Below are 15164 nucleotides of genomic sequence, written 5' to 3'. Positions count from 1 at the left end.
CTGTGGCTTGTCGTGTGTTCCCAGAACGCAGCCTACTCTAGGGGTTAGGTTGCTGTGGCTCCAGCAGACACCCACCCTTTTTATGATCAGGCTTCCACACACCCCCAACCTTCCCACCATAGATTCTAAGGATACGTGGATGAAAATCAGTCTTGTCACCAAAGAAGTTGACAAACTGGGTGCCATTGTAAAAATAGCCCGCGGGCAGGGGGTCCAGGTGGCGTTTCACCTGTAGGAAAAAAGAGTCCTGTTAAAATGATCTGACCACTTTCTATCATTTGCTTATTTATTAGAGACAAATAAACAAGCCTATGACCTTAGCATGATGGCCCACTCTGCCCCATGGAAGGCTAGACATGTGAGGAAATGGCTCCCACAGCAGTCCTCACAGAGTAACTGACAGAAGGAACTCTGGGAGCTCCTCACGGGATTAAGCTCCACTTGTCCTCAGTGGTACTGGTTTGATAACATACCCTTCGTTAGCTGTCTCTCCTTCATTCTCTCCCTTAGTTTCCCACGTCCCTGCTAGTGTCTCCTAGAATCACTTCCAAAAGTAAGCTACTTGTACTCAAATCCATGTTGCTCCAAATGTTCTTTTAGAGCAACAAGGACTACAAGGACTACACACTACAAGGACTGCCTTCTGAGGTACCCACAGTCTCTTCTCCAGAGCACCCAGGGTTGCCCAGGACAGAAGCTGGATATGAAGGGACCTCCTCAAGTCCAAAGCAGGGGCTCCTGGAGTCCCAGATCCTCTCCCATTCACTCATTACACTACAGGAAGTGATATAGCCTGTGCTTGAGCCTGGACTCTGTCCCTTTTAGCCTTTGCCTCCAAACCCCTCAGGAAAAGGCCCCAGTGAGGTGAGGACTGGGGAAGAGGCTGGGATGGGGGTCATCAAAGCACCTCTCCTGCTGGTCCCAAGATTCTACCACCTGCTTATCAGCAGCTTCTGGACCTTGAGTTCTTCCTGGGCCCTGTTGCTTTATCTGTGGTTTACCTAGCACAGACGGATGGGAGGAGAAAGGACTTCTGTGCCTACTTCAACAGCATGTCAAAACAGGACTTCACATCATCCCTTCCTCCCACAGGCACTGCTTCTCCTCAACCTCATGCCCAGGTCACATGAGAGGTCATTCTATTCTCTTCCTCTCTCAGGCTACAAGGCTGGATGGGCTAAGGTTCCTCTACACCCAGTTTCCCTCTATGGCTTGAGAGAAGCAAGACCTCCAGAATGCCCTACAAAGAGCTCTCTCACTCAGGGGATCCTAAAGGATGGAACTGTGCCAGCCCAGAAGGATAGCTCTGGGTTTCTTAGGGGACTCACGTGGATGTTCCTGATCTCCTGCTGGGTCAGCATCCCCCTGGTCTTCAGGGCTTTCCTCTGAGGCTTCTGTGTAAAGATATAGGGAGGGAGGGGTCAGGTCCCAACAGAACTGATGGAAGTACATGAACAGGTGAAGGGCTCAGGGCTCTGGGGACCACTTACATGACTAAGATCCCAGAAGCAGGGAAAGACAAGCATAAGCACTCTTACGGCCTGGACACAGTATCCTGACTGCCTCCCCTTAAGGAGACCACTTACTACCACAGAACGCTGTGTGCCAGGGCAAACAAGCAGCGGAGGAAACACTAGTGCTTTTGCAGATAGCAGATCCTCGACTCTAAACCCCGTCAGTGCCAGACACACAGACAAAGGGACAAAAGGAAGTCCCCTGGTCAACCATTTAGGAGTTCATCCAGTTTATCTGAGAAAGACATAGCCTACAAGTAGCCATTCCTCAGTATAACAGACAGGTTTCAACTAAGCATCTACAAAGGATCCAGGCAGGGCCCAACCAACACTATTTCCAGAATTCTAAGTCAAGGTAAACCCCTGAGGCTGTGCTAAGAGGCCTAGCACCCAAGGCTTGTGTCATATTAGAGGATTTTTTTTAAAGCTTTTATTTATTCATGAGAGACACAGAGAGAGGCAGAGACATAGGCAGAGGGAGAAGCAGGCTCCCTGTGGGTAGCCTGATGAGGGACTTGATTCTAGGACCCCAGGATCATAACCTGAGCCAAAGGCAGACACTCAACCACTGAGCCACTCAGGTGTCTCATATTAGAGGATTTTAATTCCAGTCTGGGTTTTATTTTTCTTTGCATTACTGGGCTAAAGATGCTTGTGGGCCTCTACAGGTAAGAATCTTTTTCCCTGCACCTGTTTCTAGGGCCCTGGGCTCACTGCTATCAATGCCTGAAGTCTTGGTTTGCAAATCATTGTAAGCATATCTTTGTTGCCTCTCTTTTCTAGAGAGAGTACCCAAGTATAGAAGGATTCTAGGTTCAGAACACAGGACAGTCCCTGAATTAGGTTCAGCTAAGAAAAGATATTTTGCATTTAGACACCAGGCTGACCCAGGATCCACATGGAACCATGAGGTTTCACCCAGGTCCCGGTTAAGCCACCTAATAACTGCAATTTGCCTTAGCAAAAGAATTAGAAATGGCTGTAAGAATAGGTCTGCCTTGAGGTTACCCTGAGTGGCTTCCTCTCACTCTCAAAGCATTTCTGAAAGTGCTGGCTGAGCCTGTGACGGGCAGACCAGGAGGGAGGTCACGGAGGGGCTCCTAGCCCAAGGCCAGGAGCAGCTCTGGGTGTGCTGGGCACATTTGTGCCAAACGTATCTGGGCTTTGGGAACCACCTGCTTAGCTGACTGCCGCAGCCAGTCCTTGACACTTTCTTCCTTCAGGGAGCAGCCGATGAACACAAGGTAACACTCCTGCTGCCCGCTGCTATCTTGAGGTGTGCTTCTGGAATCGGGCGGTGGTGAGGGTCCCTCCAAAACCGGGACAATGCTCAGAGAATTGGCTAGAGTGTTGTGGCAGACCTCCATGGCCCTCTCAGAGTCTGCAAGGAGAACACACGGAGTTCCTGAGTCCTGAAAGGATAAAGCTACACTAAGATGTAATGTGTCGATGGTTGGGGACAGATTCCTGTGACATATGCAGGAGGGAGAACTGCCATGATTGGTGTCAAGTTAGAAAAGAGGAAGTAAGAGAGGGAGGAGCAATGTAAATTTCTGGCTTGGTTGATTTGGTAATCAGGTGGACATCACTAGCCCAGAAGGGGACTATGAGAGGAAAGCCCCTTTGGTCTCAGTGGAGGCCTGAGACAAGCCAAGGGAAGAGGCTGTCAACATACAAGTGCTGCAGAAGGGTCATGTGATAGGAACAGGAGAGATGGGACTGGGCTTATTGACTGAGAAGCCAGGGGCTTCTTAGACTGGAGACATAAGGGCAAGGTCCCCCTAAAAAGCAGGGTGAGAAAGGGATCTAAAACAAAGAGAGAATAACTTAAATAAGAAAGGGGCCAAGAGAAGGTCTAAATAAAGAAGAATACAGGGTGAGAGGGAAGGAGGTTTTATGACCTCTGAAGCAACTGGGGGACTCTACTGGAGCTTGAGTTAAGTAGGCTTGAGTATGGGGCCAAAGTTTCAAAATCAGCAACATAAATTAGGCCAAAAGCATGAGTTAAGGACCCTGAGAGATTCTTTTGTATGGGTGATGTCATCTATTTTTTTTTTTTTTTGGTGTCATCTTTCATCTGAACTCAGATGGTTCCATGTTTACAACTCTCAGTGACTCCCTATGGCAGACACTGATGGTTGCCTGCCAGCATCCCACTCTTCCTCCAATACTAATTCCCTAGAAGTCATGGCAACTCAACTGTGGCCAAAGAGAGAAGTCTTTGGAGAAGTGGCAGGAGGTGCTTCAATAATTGGTGTCAGTATTGATAAAACCACCCACAGGAAGAGCCTATCCTATCAGGTGGGTGTTATGTTTGGATGTGACACCTAGACCTGTAGAACTACCTGGCAATGAGAGGTGGGAACCTGAGGGCAGGCTGACACATCAAGAATAGAAGAACACATATTACCTGTGTCCTCTGTGGCCTTGCTATGCTGCCTGACCTCTTCACTTCTTATTATATAGCTAACACCTGCTAGCTGAGTTGAGGTTTTCTGTTATAATAGCTAAAAATGCCTTAATAGAGATATTCCCATTAGGTGTCAATCACAGTGAACCCTTCCTGGTTGTTGCAATGTGCCATGGTTCCAAAGCACATGCTGTGCCTTTTCCCTAGAATATTCTCCCCTTTCTCAATGTTGAGTTGAATAACTTCTTGTTTTGAGGCCTTCTCTGATCTCCAGCCCAGGATGGACAGACTTCAGATCATGAGGGTTCCAGAAGTCTAAGGCTGATAAATAGGGAGAAGGCAAGTGAAGTCTTGAAAACTCTGGCAGCAATGGATATGGAGCTGAAGAGCTTAGCACTGGGGCAACTCCGAGTAAGAGGTCTAAGAGGCCATGGATGGCTTGAAGGGGTTGGGGGAAGTGCGAGTCTCTGGAACAAGGAAGTCAAGGAACTGTGAGGAGAGGTCCTAGGCAGGCCATCCAGGGGAAGATAGGACATATCCTCCACTGTGGAGCAGGATCTGCAGAAAGGGGGGGGGAGGCGGGGAGGGCTAGAAAAGCCACTGGTGTCAAGCCCAGATGGGAGGGTTTTTGAGAGAGTCTGACCAGCATCTGTGGGAAGCTATGAACCCATATCATGAGATATGAGCATTCCATAGTACAGGACTCCCATATCCAATTCCCCAGTTACCTGAAAACTTCACTTTGCCCAGGATATGGTAGATGTTTCCAGAGAAGGGACTTGGCTTGATGGAAGACTGAATTGCTGGTGGAAGAAGAGGACAAGTTCAGGGCACACAGCTGGGAGGGTTAGGGACTGGGAAGGATTCCCACTAGAGGAACCTGAGCTCACAGGTTCTCCCTCTATCAGACCCTCCGCAGGGGCTCTGCCACTGTTCCCAGGGGTGGGGCACTCCCGGGTCCTCAAATCCCTCTGCCTGTTTTTGGACCCTAATGGTGAACAGAAAACATAGCACACGTAATACTAAAATGGTACCAGGAAGCAGGAACAACTCTGTGGTACTGTTTTATCAGGGTCTGAGACGTGTCAATCAAGGTTTACCTTTACACTTGGCCACGAAGCGAGTCTTCTCCAGGGGGCGACCAAACCATACGCAGATTTGAACCATCAGTGGAAAGACTGACCCAGCATCAAATTTACCTTCATACCTAAAAGGTTTAAAAAATTCTAAGTACAAGTAATTGGGGCTTTGGGTTTTGTTATATACTGCTCTGGGATGAATTACGTATCATTTATCCTATAATATTTGGGTTGTTTCTTATGTGCCTTTTTGGGTACAAAACACTTGTTTTAAATACATGTATGTCTCTTTCAGCTTGAGACTGGGAAGCATGGTTGCACATACAACTGCAGGCCATCTATCTTTGAAGCTTACTAGTGTGCCACCTGAGATTGGGGCTGACACCCTTAGAGCTCTTCCTCAGGGCCTCAACTATATCCCACCATTGCTGAGGGCAGTTTAACAGACTGTACATTTGGATGTGCACATTTTCCAGAAGGAACTAAAGAGCTGGGGCACCTCTGCTCTACTTTCTGTTTTGAATTCAGCAGACATCATGCCAACCACAGACTTATTAACAAGTTCAGGAATACCTGGCTGGCTCAGCTGGTGGAGGATGTGACTCTTGATCTTGGGGTTGTGAGCTCAAGCCCCACACTGGGTATAGAGATCACTTAATAATAAAAAAGTCTTTTTTTTTTTTTTTTTTAAAGATTTCACTTATTTATTTGACAGAGAGAGCCAGAGAGCACAAGTGGGGGTAATGGCAGAGGGAGAAGGAGAAGCAGTCTCCTCGCTGAGCAGGGAGCCTGATGCAGGGCCTGATCCCAAGACCCTGAGATCATGACTGTGCTGAAGGCAGGCACCCCTAAAGAAAGTCTTAAAAAAAAAAAAAAAAAGAAAAAAAAGAACATGCCATATTAGAGCATTTAAAAAGTTTAAGTTTATATTATGGAAAATTTCAAAGACATGCAAAGACAGAGAGTACAATAAATCCCCATCACCTAACTTCCAAAATTATGGAATTGTCATTTTTTAAAAATTATTCTTTGAGATGAGTCTCCATGATAGAATCAATCCAGGAAAGGTAGTAACCACCTCATGGGTAATAATTTACACCACTCCCAATAGAAGAGCGTTTCAGTTTCACAATTCCCCCAGCAATGATTCTTATAGATATTTTTGGTAAAGTATAACAGGTGTCAATCAAAACAACAGTAAGCCATCATTTTACATTTCTGAATATTACTAAAATGGAATTCTGTTATCATGGCTGGCATTTATATTTGTTCTAAAGTGAACTGTCCAAGGGTACCTGGGTGGCTCGGTCAGTTAAGTGTCCAGCTCACGTCATGATCTCAGGGTCTTGGGATTGAGCACTGCTTGGACTCCACACTCAAGAGAGGAGTCTGCTTGAGATTCCCTCTCCCTCTCTCTCTGTCCCTCTCCCGGCTCATGCATTGTCTAAAATAAATAAAATCTTAAAAAAAAGAAAAAGTGAACTGTCCACATCTATATGAACTGGGTTGTTTTCTTTGGTATCAAAATAAGCTTCTCAAATATTATATTAATGCTTTGCCACATATGATGGGAACATATTCTTCCAGTCCATTATATTTTCTTATTAGTTTCCTTTGCTTTACAATAGCTCTACCTATTTGAATTTTACATCATATGTATTGAGAATAGCTTACTCCTTATGCTTTCTTTAAAGTAAGGTGCTGGCATGATAATTTTGTAATACTGACATGTTCACTTGCCCTCTCCCCACCTAAATAAGTCATGGGAGACCATCTGCTTCTCTGGCTCTTTGTTCAGAGCCTGAATCCTTAAGGAAATTGGGAGGGGCCAAGGGAAAAGTGAAAGTTTCCTACAAAACTAGAAATAAGCCTTCTACCAGAGGAGATGGGGATGGGTTGATGAGCACAGAGAGGGTTGGTGGGAGGGGAATGGCTGAGAATCTGCACAGCACAGAGCTGAGCACATCCAGAGCTAAAGCCTATTCACTCTGAGGTGGTGGGTCCTGATTCAGTGAGGGAAGGGAAAAATATACAGAGATATGTAGGAGTCTCATGGCTGCCACCTTGTTAAAAGATTAAATTATCTGAATCCTAGGAAGGGATTCAGAAGGGGGAGAGCCTGAAGGGTGACTCTAAGGCCCTTCCATCTCTGATTCTCTATAAGCATTGATCTTCCTGGTAAAGAGAAGGCTTCAGGCTTTAGATTCATAGAGGTTTCTTTTTTTTTTTTTTTTTTTCATAGAGGTTTCTAATGAACCTTTTATACCTGGCTCTCTCTTGGATCATTCTACCTCCAGGAAAGTCTGTGCCCTGAGCTGGGTCACATGCACGATGCCCAGAATGAGTCACCATGGACTCAGTGCTTGGAATGCGTGCTTTCCTAGGCACTAGGTGGAGACAGCAGGAATCTCACGACCAGGCCCAGAGGTATGGCTGGAAAAGGGTCAGTAACTGCAGTCACTGGAGAGGAAGGTTTCACCTCAGAAGCTCCATCTGTTTCTTTTTAGCTAAGATATAATTGTCTTGATCAGGCATAAGAAATGATCCACCTACCCACTGTTTAAGCAAGTATGATGTAACTCAAATCAGACGGTCCTTCTAAGAATATGCCTCAATCTTCAATTTCACAAACTGGATTTGTTTGTTTTATCAGCATAGTGCAATCAGTTTTTTGCTGGTATAAAACACTGGTGATGAAAGGGGTGATATGGAGGACACATAGGTGTCTGGGGGAAGTGAGTAAGGATAACAAAGATAATCCAAATCAACATAAGAGAATATATTTGGCTAAGCTTTAGTAATTATCTTTCCCAGAACTTTCAAGAGAGCAGAACAATCCATTCTATACAGAGACAAGCACAACATAGTGTGAGGGCTCTGGAGTCACACAAGCTGCATTTGAAATGCAGCTCTTTCACACTTACTGGCTGTATGAATTTGAATATGCCACTTAACTCCTCACTTCCTCACTTACCTTATCCTTAAAAGAAGGAAAATAATGGACCCTACCTCATAGGCTTGGTTTGAGGATTAATGAGATAACACAGATAGAGCTCTTAGGGCACTTTCCAACAGAACTTTCTGTGATGGAAATGTTCTGGATCTGTGCTGTCCAATGTGGTAGCTGTTGGCCACAGGTAACTACTAAGCACTTGAAGTGTGGCTTGTATGACTGAGAGACTGATTTTACTTAATTTTTGTTAATTTACATTTTATTAAATAGCCAAATGTGGCTGGTGGCTACTGTCCTGGGGAACTTAGAACAATGTGTAGCACACAGTGAGTGCTCAAGTGATATTGGCACTGGCATGACTACAGCACCCTTGGCACTCTTTCCTCCTCCTCTCCCTTTTGGAGGAGAGGTTCATGTACTTGGGAGTCTGCAGGAGAGAATAAACATTCCCTGGGCCACAAGGGCAGGGAGCCTACCTGTCAGGGGGGACCCCTCAAAGGACTCACTGTATTCTCAGGAGCAACTCTTTCACCTGGGAAGGCCGTAACTCCCTGGTTCCAGGCCAGCCATCTCACCCTCACTAGAGGCCAGAGGAAACAAAGGACACGGTGTGCTTGGTGCCCACAGGGCCACTCCCTAAGTCTCAATATCCAGTAAGGCTCCCAAGTGGGTCCCAAGATGTGTGGAGCAGTGGGCTACTGGTAAGACCAGCAGCTGTTGGGACATGGCAGGCCATCCCACCCTCATAGAACACTTGAAATGTCACTTTCTTTTTTTCTGTAAATGATTAAGTCGTTGCATTTACAAAGAAATCTTAGCTACTTTTTAGTGATGATACTTGCCAGCCAGGGTACATTAAATATCGAGATCGTAGCATCTGAGGACTTGAAAAACTATTTTCTGAGAGAATCAGCTCAATGTCTTCATTCCTTTGAAAACATACAGAAAAACCCAGGTTAACTAGGACAATCAATCTTCATCTACCCATTTTGCTTCCTCCCCTCCACAGATGCACCAGCACATACGCATCCACTCTTCTCTCTTACCACACACCTAAAGTATACCTCTCCTAAGAACAAAGACATTTTCTTTTAGAACCACACTACGATTATCATACCCAAGGAATTTAATACTGTAGACCAGCAGTACTGGTATCACCCGGAGGCTCATCAGAACACAAGATCCCAGGCCCCATTCCAGACCCGCTGAATCAGCTTTTTTTTTTTTTTTTTTTTTTTTTTTTTTTAGAATTCTCATTTTTATAAGATCCTAAGAGATCTATATGCACATTAAAGTTGGAGAAGTACAAATCTAATTCATTTTCAAATTTTCCCTGTTTTGCCAGAAGGACAACCCAGGATACAATCGGGGAATGCTTACTGAATTTATAATCTCTATTTCCCTTTAAGATAGAATAATTCTTCCAATTTTTGTTCTGTTTCTCATGGAGCTGACGTTTTTGAAGATATAAAGCCGGTGCCATTGTGTCCCACAATCTGGATTTGTCTGGTTCTTTTCTTATGGTTAGATTCAGTCAAACATTTTTGGTAAGATTAATATCCAGGTGAGGTTGTGTGCTTTCCAGAGTATCACACGAAGGAGGCACATAATGTCAGTCTGTCCACTTAGTGATCTTGCTAAGTTTAATCACGTAGTCAATGTCATGTCTACTAGATCTCTCCACTGTGAAGGTACTTTCCTCTCACTGGAAGCACTAAGTGGTCCATGCAGTGATACTTTGAGACCAGTTCATATCCTTTTCATCAATAATCTGTCACCCACTGCTTTTAATATCCACTGATGATTCTTGCCTAGATGAAGTACTATATTATACCAACGGTTACAAAGTAGTGACTTTTTAGTTCTATAAATCTTTATTTATTTATTAGTGTTTAAAGAGATTTGGGGATCCCTGGGTGGTGCAGCGGTTTAGCACCTGCCTTTGGCCCAGGGCATGATCCTGGAGACTCGGGATCGAATCCCATGTCGGGCTCCCGGTGCATGGAGCCTGCTTCTCCCTCTGCCTATGTCTCTGCCTCTCTCTCTCTCTCTCTGTGAGACTATCATAAATAAATTAAAAAAAAAAAAAAAGATTTGTATCTTGCCTGTCCCCATTTTTTTAGTATCACCATGGACTCATTTTATATCATATGCTATAATTTGATATTACATTTGTTTTCTCTTATACTTAAGTTGTCCCAAATTTGGCTAATGAGAGCTTCTTGAGCTAGCTCCAGTATCGTTTTGATATATCTCTACTAACGTTTGGTACCTCTTTGCTTTTTTAGCACGAAATGTACCAGGCTCACCTTGGACTTTCCCTGCCCTAAACCTGCAATCAGCTAATTCTCCAAGGAGTCCTGATACCTTATATTGGGAACTGGTATATAGAAACCAAGATCTGGCAGTAGAGGTGTTTATTCTACTGTGGTATTAATATTTCTGATCCCTTTCAATGGGAAGAGCTAGGAAATATACATTTGTTTTGAAATAATTAATTTATATTGACTTCCACAATTCAAATCCACCATCCACAGGGTTTTTCTTCACCTTTCTCACTTCATATTTATAATCTTTCTTATCTAACAAGTGATGTTGTTTGAAATCAGGATTTCAACAGAGGATTATGTTTAAAAGTTACTTTAATTGGTGTGTGTGTGTGTGTGTGTGTGTGTGTGGTTGTTATTACTTTGATCTACAGATGGATTCACTTTTTTGTTTTTAGTTTTACCCTTCTTGGTTAATTTAATTTCTGAATATGTAAAATATTTTACATTGCTCAAAGTCAAAATTATATAAAAATATATACCTTTTGGTGTATCTTTGTTGAGCAAATAAATATTCTAAATGACCAAATGTTTTCTCTTCATACACACACACACAAAGTCAATCAATTCTCTATTTTTAATTTTTAATTTGGATTTAAGTCCATGAAGTAAAAAGGTCATTTCTCTATGTTCTCTTGGACATTTCTTTCACATCTTAACACAAGGAATACTGAAAGAGTCTTGACTTCATCCTTTGAAGGCATGAAAATGTGAATGTATCAAAACAAAATATCTCTGGGTACCTGGCTGGCCCAGGTAAAACATGCAACTCTTGGTCTTGGGTTAAAAGTCTAAGCACCATGTTGAGTGCAGAGATTACTTAAAAATAAAATCTTGGGGCATCTGCATGGCTCAGTTGGTTAAGCCTCTGACTCTTGATTTTAGCTCAGGTCATGATCTTAGGATCGTGAGATAGAGCCCAATGTCAGGCTCTTTGCTCAGCATGGAGTTGGCTTGGAATTCTCTCTCCTTTTGCCCCTCCCCTTGCTTATGTTCTCTCCCTCTCTAAATAAACAAAATCTTAAAAAAACAAAACAAAGTATTTCAAAACAGTACAGGATACGGACACATGAGGTCCTCTTGCTGATTTTTACACAACATCAAAAGCACTTATATAAATGTGTAGGTCTTAGATACAAATGAAAGACCCTATGGGCCATTCTGCCAGGGTTCTGCCTTGAGAAAGTGGCTGGTCCTATAGGATAAAGTAAACTTGGTAAGTTTACCTGGTGACAATCCCATTTTCTGCAAGAATGAAGGCTGCAGTAGGGTTGGCAGCCCTGATGAGGCTCTGCAGCTGGACAAGGAGAGGGTGCCTCTGCTCCATGGTGTGACTGGTGAACACCACATTACTCACCAGGCCTGGGGAATAAAACCAAGAATGGTTCAGGCTTTGGACTCCTGATTGGGGCTGAGGGCTCACACAAATGAGCCATTGCTCCCTCCCTGATCATCCCTTCCAGTTGACACCCCTGACCCCCAACACCCGCACCCCTATCACTGCCACTTCTTGGAGTGAATGACCTCAACCCTGTAGCTGCCTCACTTCTTAACCTTCTCTACTTTCTCAATTCTGCTCTCCAGCTGACACTTAGAGTTTCTTCATCAAAGGGCCCTTTCTACATCCCTTATATTTAACCTCTTTGGGAACCTGTGCTACACACTGTTACCAGTTTAGGCCACAGACATTTATCAAACACTAACCACATGTCAGGAACTCACCATTAGATTCTCAAGGAGTGCACAGCCAAGGAGTCACTCACACACACACACAAAATTCCAAGATAAGTGCTAATACAGATATTCACATAGTCATACAGTAAGGAAGAGTGGTGCAGACAATGAGGGATTGTGGAGTGGGTAACAATCCCTCCCAACCCTTAGGAAAACCTATGCTACAGAGAATCTGGAAATCAGAGAAGTTAACATATCCTACCATGCCACCATAATTATAAGACCTCTTCCATACTCATTTCTGTTTTGACATAGTTATGATCAGAGCATATACATCATTTCCACTATAAGATCACTTACATTTTTATTATTCAACTATTTTTCTTCACTTATTAATATTATGAAAACTTCAGAAATACACAAAAGTGTTTAAAGTAACACCATGAATTCCCATGTGCCCATTACTTGGCTTCAAGAATTAACAACACTTAGCTAACTGTATTTCTTTCATACCATATACCAGCCTTTTCCCCTTTCCCCTGGATGATTTTTTAAAAAGATTTTATTTATTTATTCATTAGAGACACACAGAGAGGGAGAAGCAGGCTCCCCTCAGGGAGCCTGATGTGGGACTTGATCCCTGAACTCCAGGATCACGCCTGGAGACGAAAGCAGAGCTTAACTGCTGAGCCATCCAGGCATACCCCCTGGATGATTCTTTTTTCCCCCTGGATGATTTTGAAGTCAATCCTAGACATCCTATTATTTCATCCAAAAATATTTTAGTATATATCTCCATAAAATAAGAACCCTTTATTTATTTATTTTTTAATAAGAACCCTTTAAAAAATTAATAAGTAACACATCCAACATAGAAAATATAGCCTATGCTTAAACTTCTCTGTCTCATTAATGTTTTCTTAGAGTTAATTTTTTAAACCAGGAACCAAAGTCTACACATTGTATCTCGTTAATATATCTCATAATTTTCCTTTAATCTTCAGTGTCTCATTTCTTTGTAATTTATTTGTTGAAAAACTGTGTAAATTTCTGACAGTATGGATTTTGCTGATTGTAGCCTTATAATGTTGCTTTTACCAGCAGCTAGATCTCTTTTATAGATTCAATCTTTTTTAAAAATAATATTTTTAATTCATTAGAGACACAGAAGAGAGAGGCAGAGACACAGGCAGAGGGAGAAGCAGGCTCCCTGTGAAGAGCCCGATGTGGGACTTGATCTCAGTACCCCAGGATCACGACCTGAGCCACAGGCTGACACTCAACCACTGAACCACCCAGGTTCCCTATAGATTCAATCTTTTAAAATATAAACTATTTAAAGTTTTTTCTTCTTTCTCTTTTTAAAAAAAGATTTATTTATTTATCTTAGAGCAAGGTGTAGGGGCAGAGGGAGAGAGATAAGGCTTTTTTTTTTTTTTTTTAAGATAAGGCTTTAAAAAAAAAATTCATTTTAGAGAGAGAGAAAGAGAGAGAGAGAATGCCTGAGAGTGGGGGATAGAGAATCCTGAAGCAGACTCCCTGCTGAATATGGAGCCTAATGGGGGCTCCATGCCAGGACCCTGAAATCCTGGCCTGAGCTGAAACCTGGAGTTGGCCATTTAACTAAGCCACCCAGAGACAGAGAGAGAATCTTAAGCAGACTCTGGGTTGAGCACAGAGCTGGACACGGGGCTTGATCTCATGACCTGGAGATACCTGGAGATCAGGACCTGAGGTGAAATCGAGGTTGGAAAAAAAAAAAATCAAGAGTTGGCCTCTTAATTGATTGAGCCACCAAGGTGCCCGCCCCCACCTCGTATAGCTTTTTGATAGATCTAAATCACTGTTTCTTATGTCATTTTTAGACAAAACCTATCAGCTTTCCTACATGACAGATGAGGAAGCTGGTATATCTCAAAGTGCTCTTTTCCACTTTGCCATCATATTCTGATTGGTTATATTAGTAATTTTAGTCCCTCCAGTAAAAGCTTTTATACCTTTAAAACTAACTATATACTAGGAATATACTTCACTCTTTTTTTTTTAAGTTTATTTTTTATTTTTTTTTTATTTATGATAGTCACACAGAGATAGAGAGAGAGAGAGGCAGAGACATAGGCAGAGGGAGAAGCAGGCTCCATGCACCGGGAGCCCGACGTGGGATTCGATCCCGGGTCTCCAGGATCGCGCCCTGGGCCAAAGGCAGGCGCTAAACCGCTGCGCCACCCAGGGATCCCCCATATACTTCACTTCTTTATAATGATTTTACAACTCTAAACTTTATTCATCTCCTACTTTGGAAGATATAAAGAGAGTATCTCCTGCTGCCTCCTTATTATTCATTAAATAGAATTTCATTTATAGGTTTTCAAGATTTTCAATGTTTATATTCTATTTTGTAATAGAATTCTCATGGGTATTATCATTAACTCTATATCTAAGATTAAATTCTCAGCATTAATTTTTTTTAATAGAGACTAGCTTTTATAAATGATTTGTTCCTAAGTGGTTATCTCTAAATTGCAGACTTTGACTTTGTAATTGTAGGATCCTGAATAATGAATATTCAGTATAGTGGACTCTATACTAATACTATTTCAGTTGAGTGTGTAGATAAAAAAACAAACAAATAGCTGTATTTAGTTTTTGAGGGCAAAACTCATACAATGTAAAGAAGGGTTCACAAAGAAAATAAATAAATTACCTTCCTCCCCAGCCACCTATTCCTTTCCCTGGAGACAATTACTATTATGATATCTTCTTCCAGGATGTGCTTTGTATACACAAGTAAATGTGTGTATGCCTTTTTTTTTTCCACAAATAGTTCCATCTTACACTGTTCTGCACCTTGTTTTTTGACTTAAGCTCTTTAACTTTTTAATTTTGGTAAAGCTTGCTTTTTCATTAAAACCTTCCCTATTACCTTACCATCTCAATCCTTCCCTCATGCCACCTGGCTCTCTCCCCTTCTCTAAACTATAAAAGCTCCTATGAATAACACAGGTGGTATTTAAAATAAGGACTCTCAGTCTTATTTATCTTCTTCATAGATGTAAAAAGACAGCATAATGTAAAAATTAAAACACGGGTTTTAGAGTCAGGCAGACCATGAGTTGAAGTGGTGTTCCACTAATTACTAATGAATGACATCAGGGGCAAATTGCTCAACTTTCTCTCTGAGCCAAATTTCCTCCTCTGTTAGATGGG

At 42.6% G+C, this 15164-nt stretch overlaps 1 protein-coding gene across 5 annotated transcripts in view; it reads right to left on the bottom strand.

Moving 5' to 3' along the window:
* Positions 1–15164, bottom strand: part of DNAAF9 (dynein axonemal assembly factor 9) — a 190207-nt gene that overhangs the window by 3843 nt on the left and 171200 nt on the right. For 4 of the 5 annotated variants that reach the window (XM_049100735.1, XM_049100734.1, XM_025469461.3 and 1 more), the window contains 7 exons: positions 11510–11645; positions 8799–8885; positions 5025–5131; positions 4653–4727; positions 2690–2895; positions 1329–1394; positions 136–229 (listed from right to left, as the gene is read on the bottom strand). In XM_049100735.1, coding sequence (XP_048956692.1) covers positions 136–229; positions 1329–1394; positions 2690–2895; positions 4653–4727; positions 5025–5131; positions 8799–8885; positions 11510–11645 — 771 coding nt within the window. Of the gene's footprint in view, positions 1–135; positions 230–1328; positions 1395–2689; positions 2927–4652; positions 4728–5024; positions 5132–8798; positions 8886–11509; positions 11646–15164 lie in introns of those variants that run through there. The other variant, XM_049100736.1, reaches the window with a different exon arrangement.

This window comes from Canis lupus, chromosome 24 (assembly GCF_003254725.2).
Source record: "Canis lupus dingo isolate Sandy chromosome 24, ASM325472v2, whole genome shotgun sequence".
Classification (NCBI taxonomy): domain Eukaryota; kingdom Metazoa; phylum Chordata; class Mammalia; order Carnivora; family Canidae; genus Canis; species Canis lupus.
This window is presented reverse-complemented; position numbering and strand designations above follow the sequence as displayed.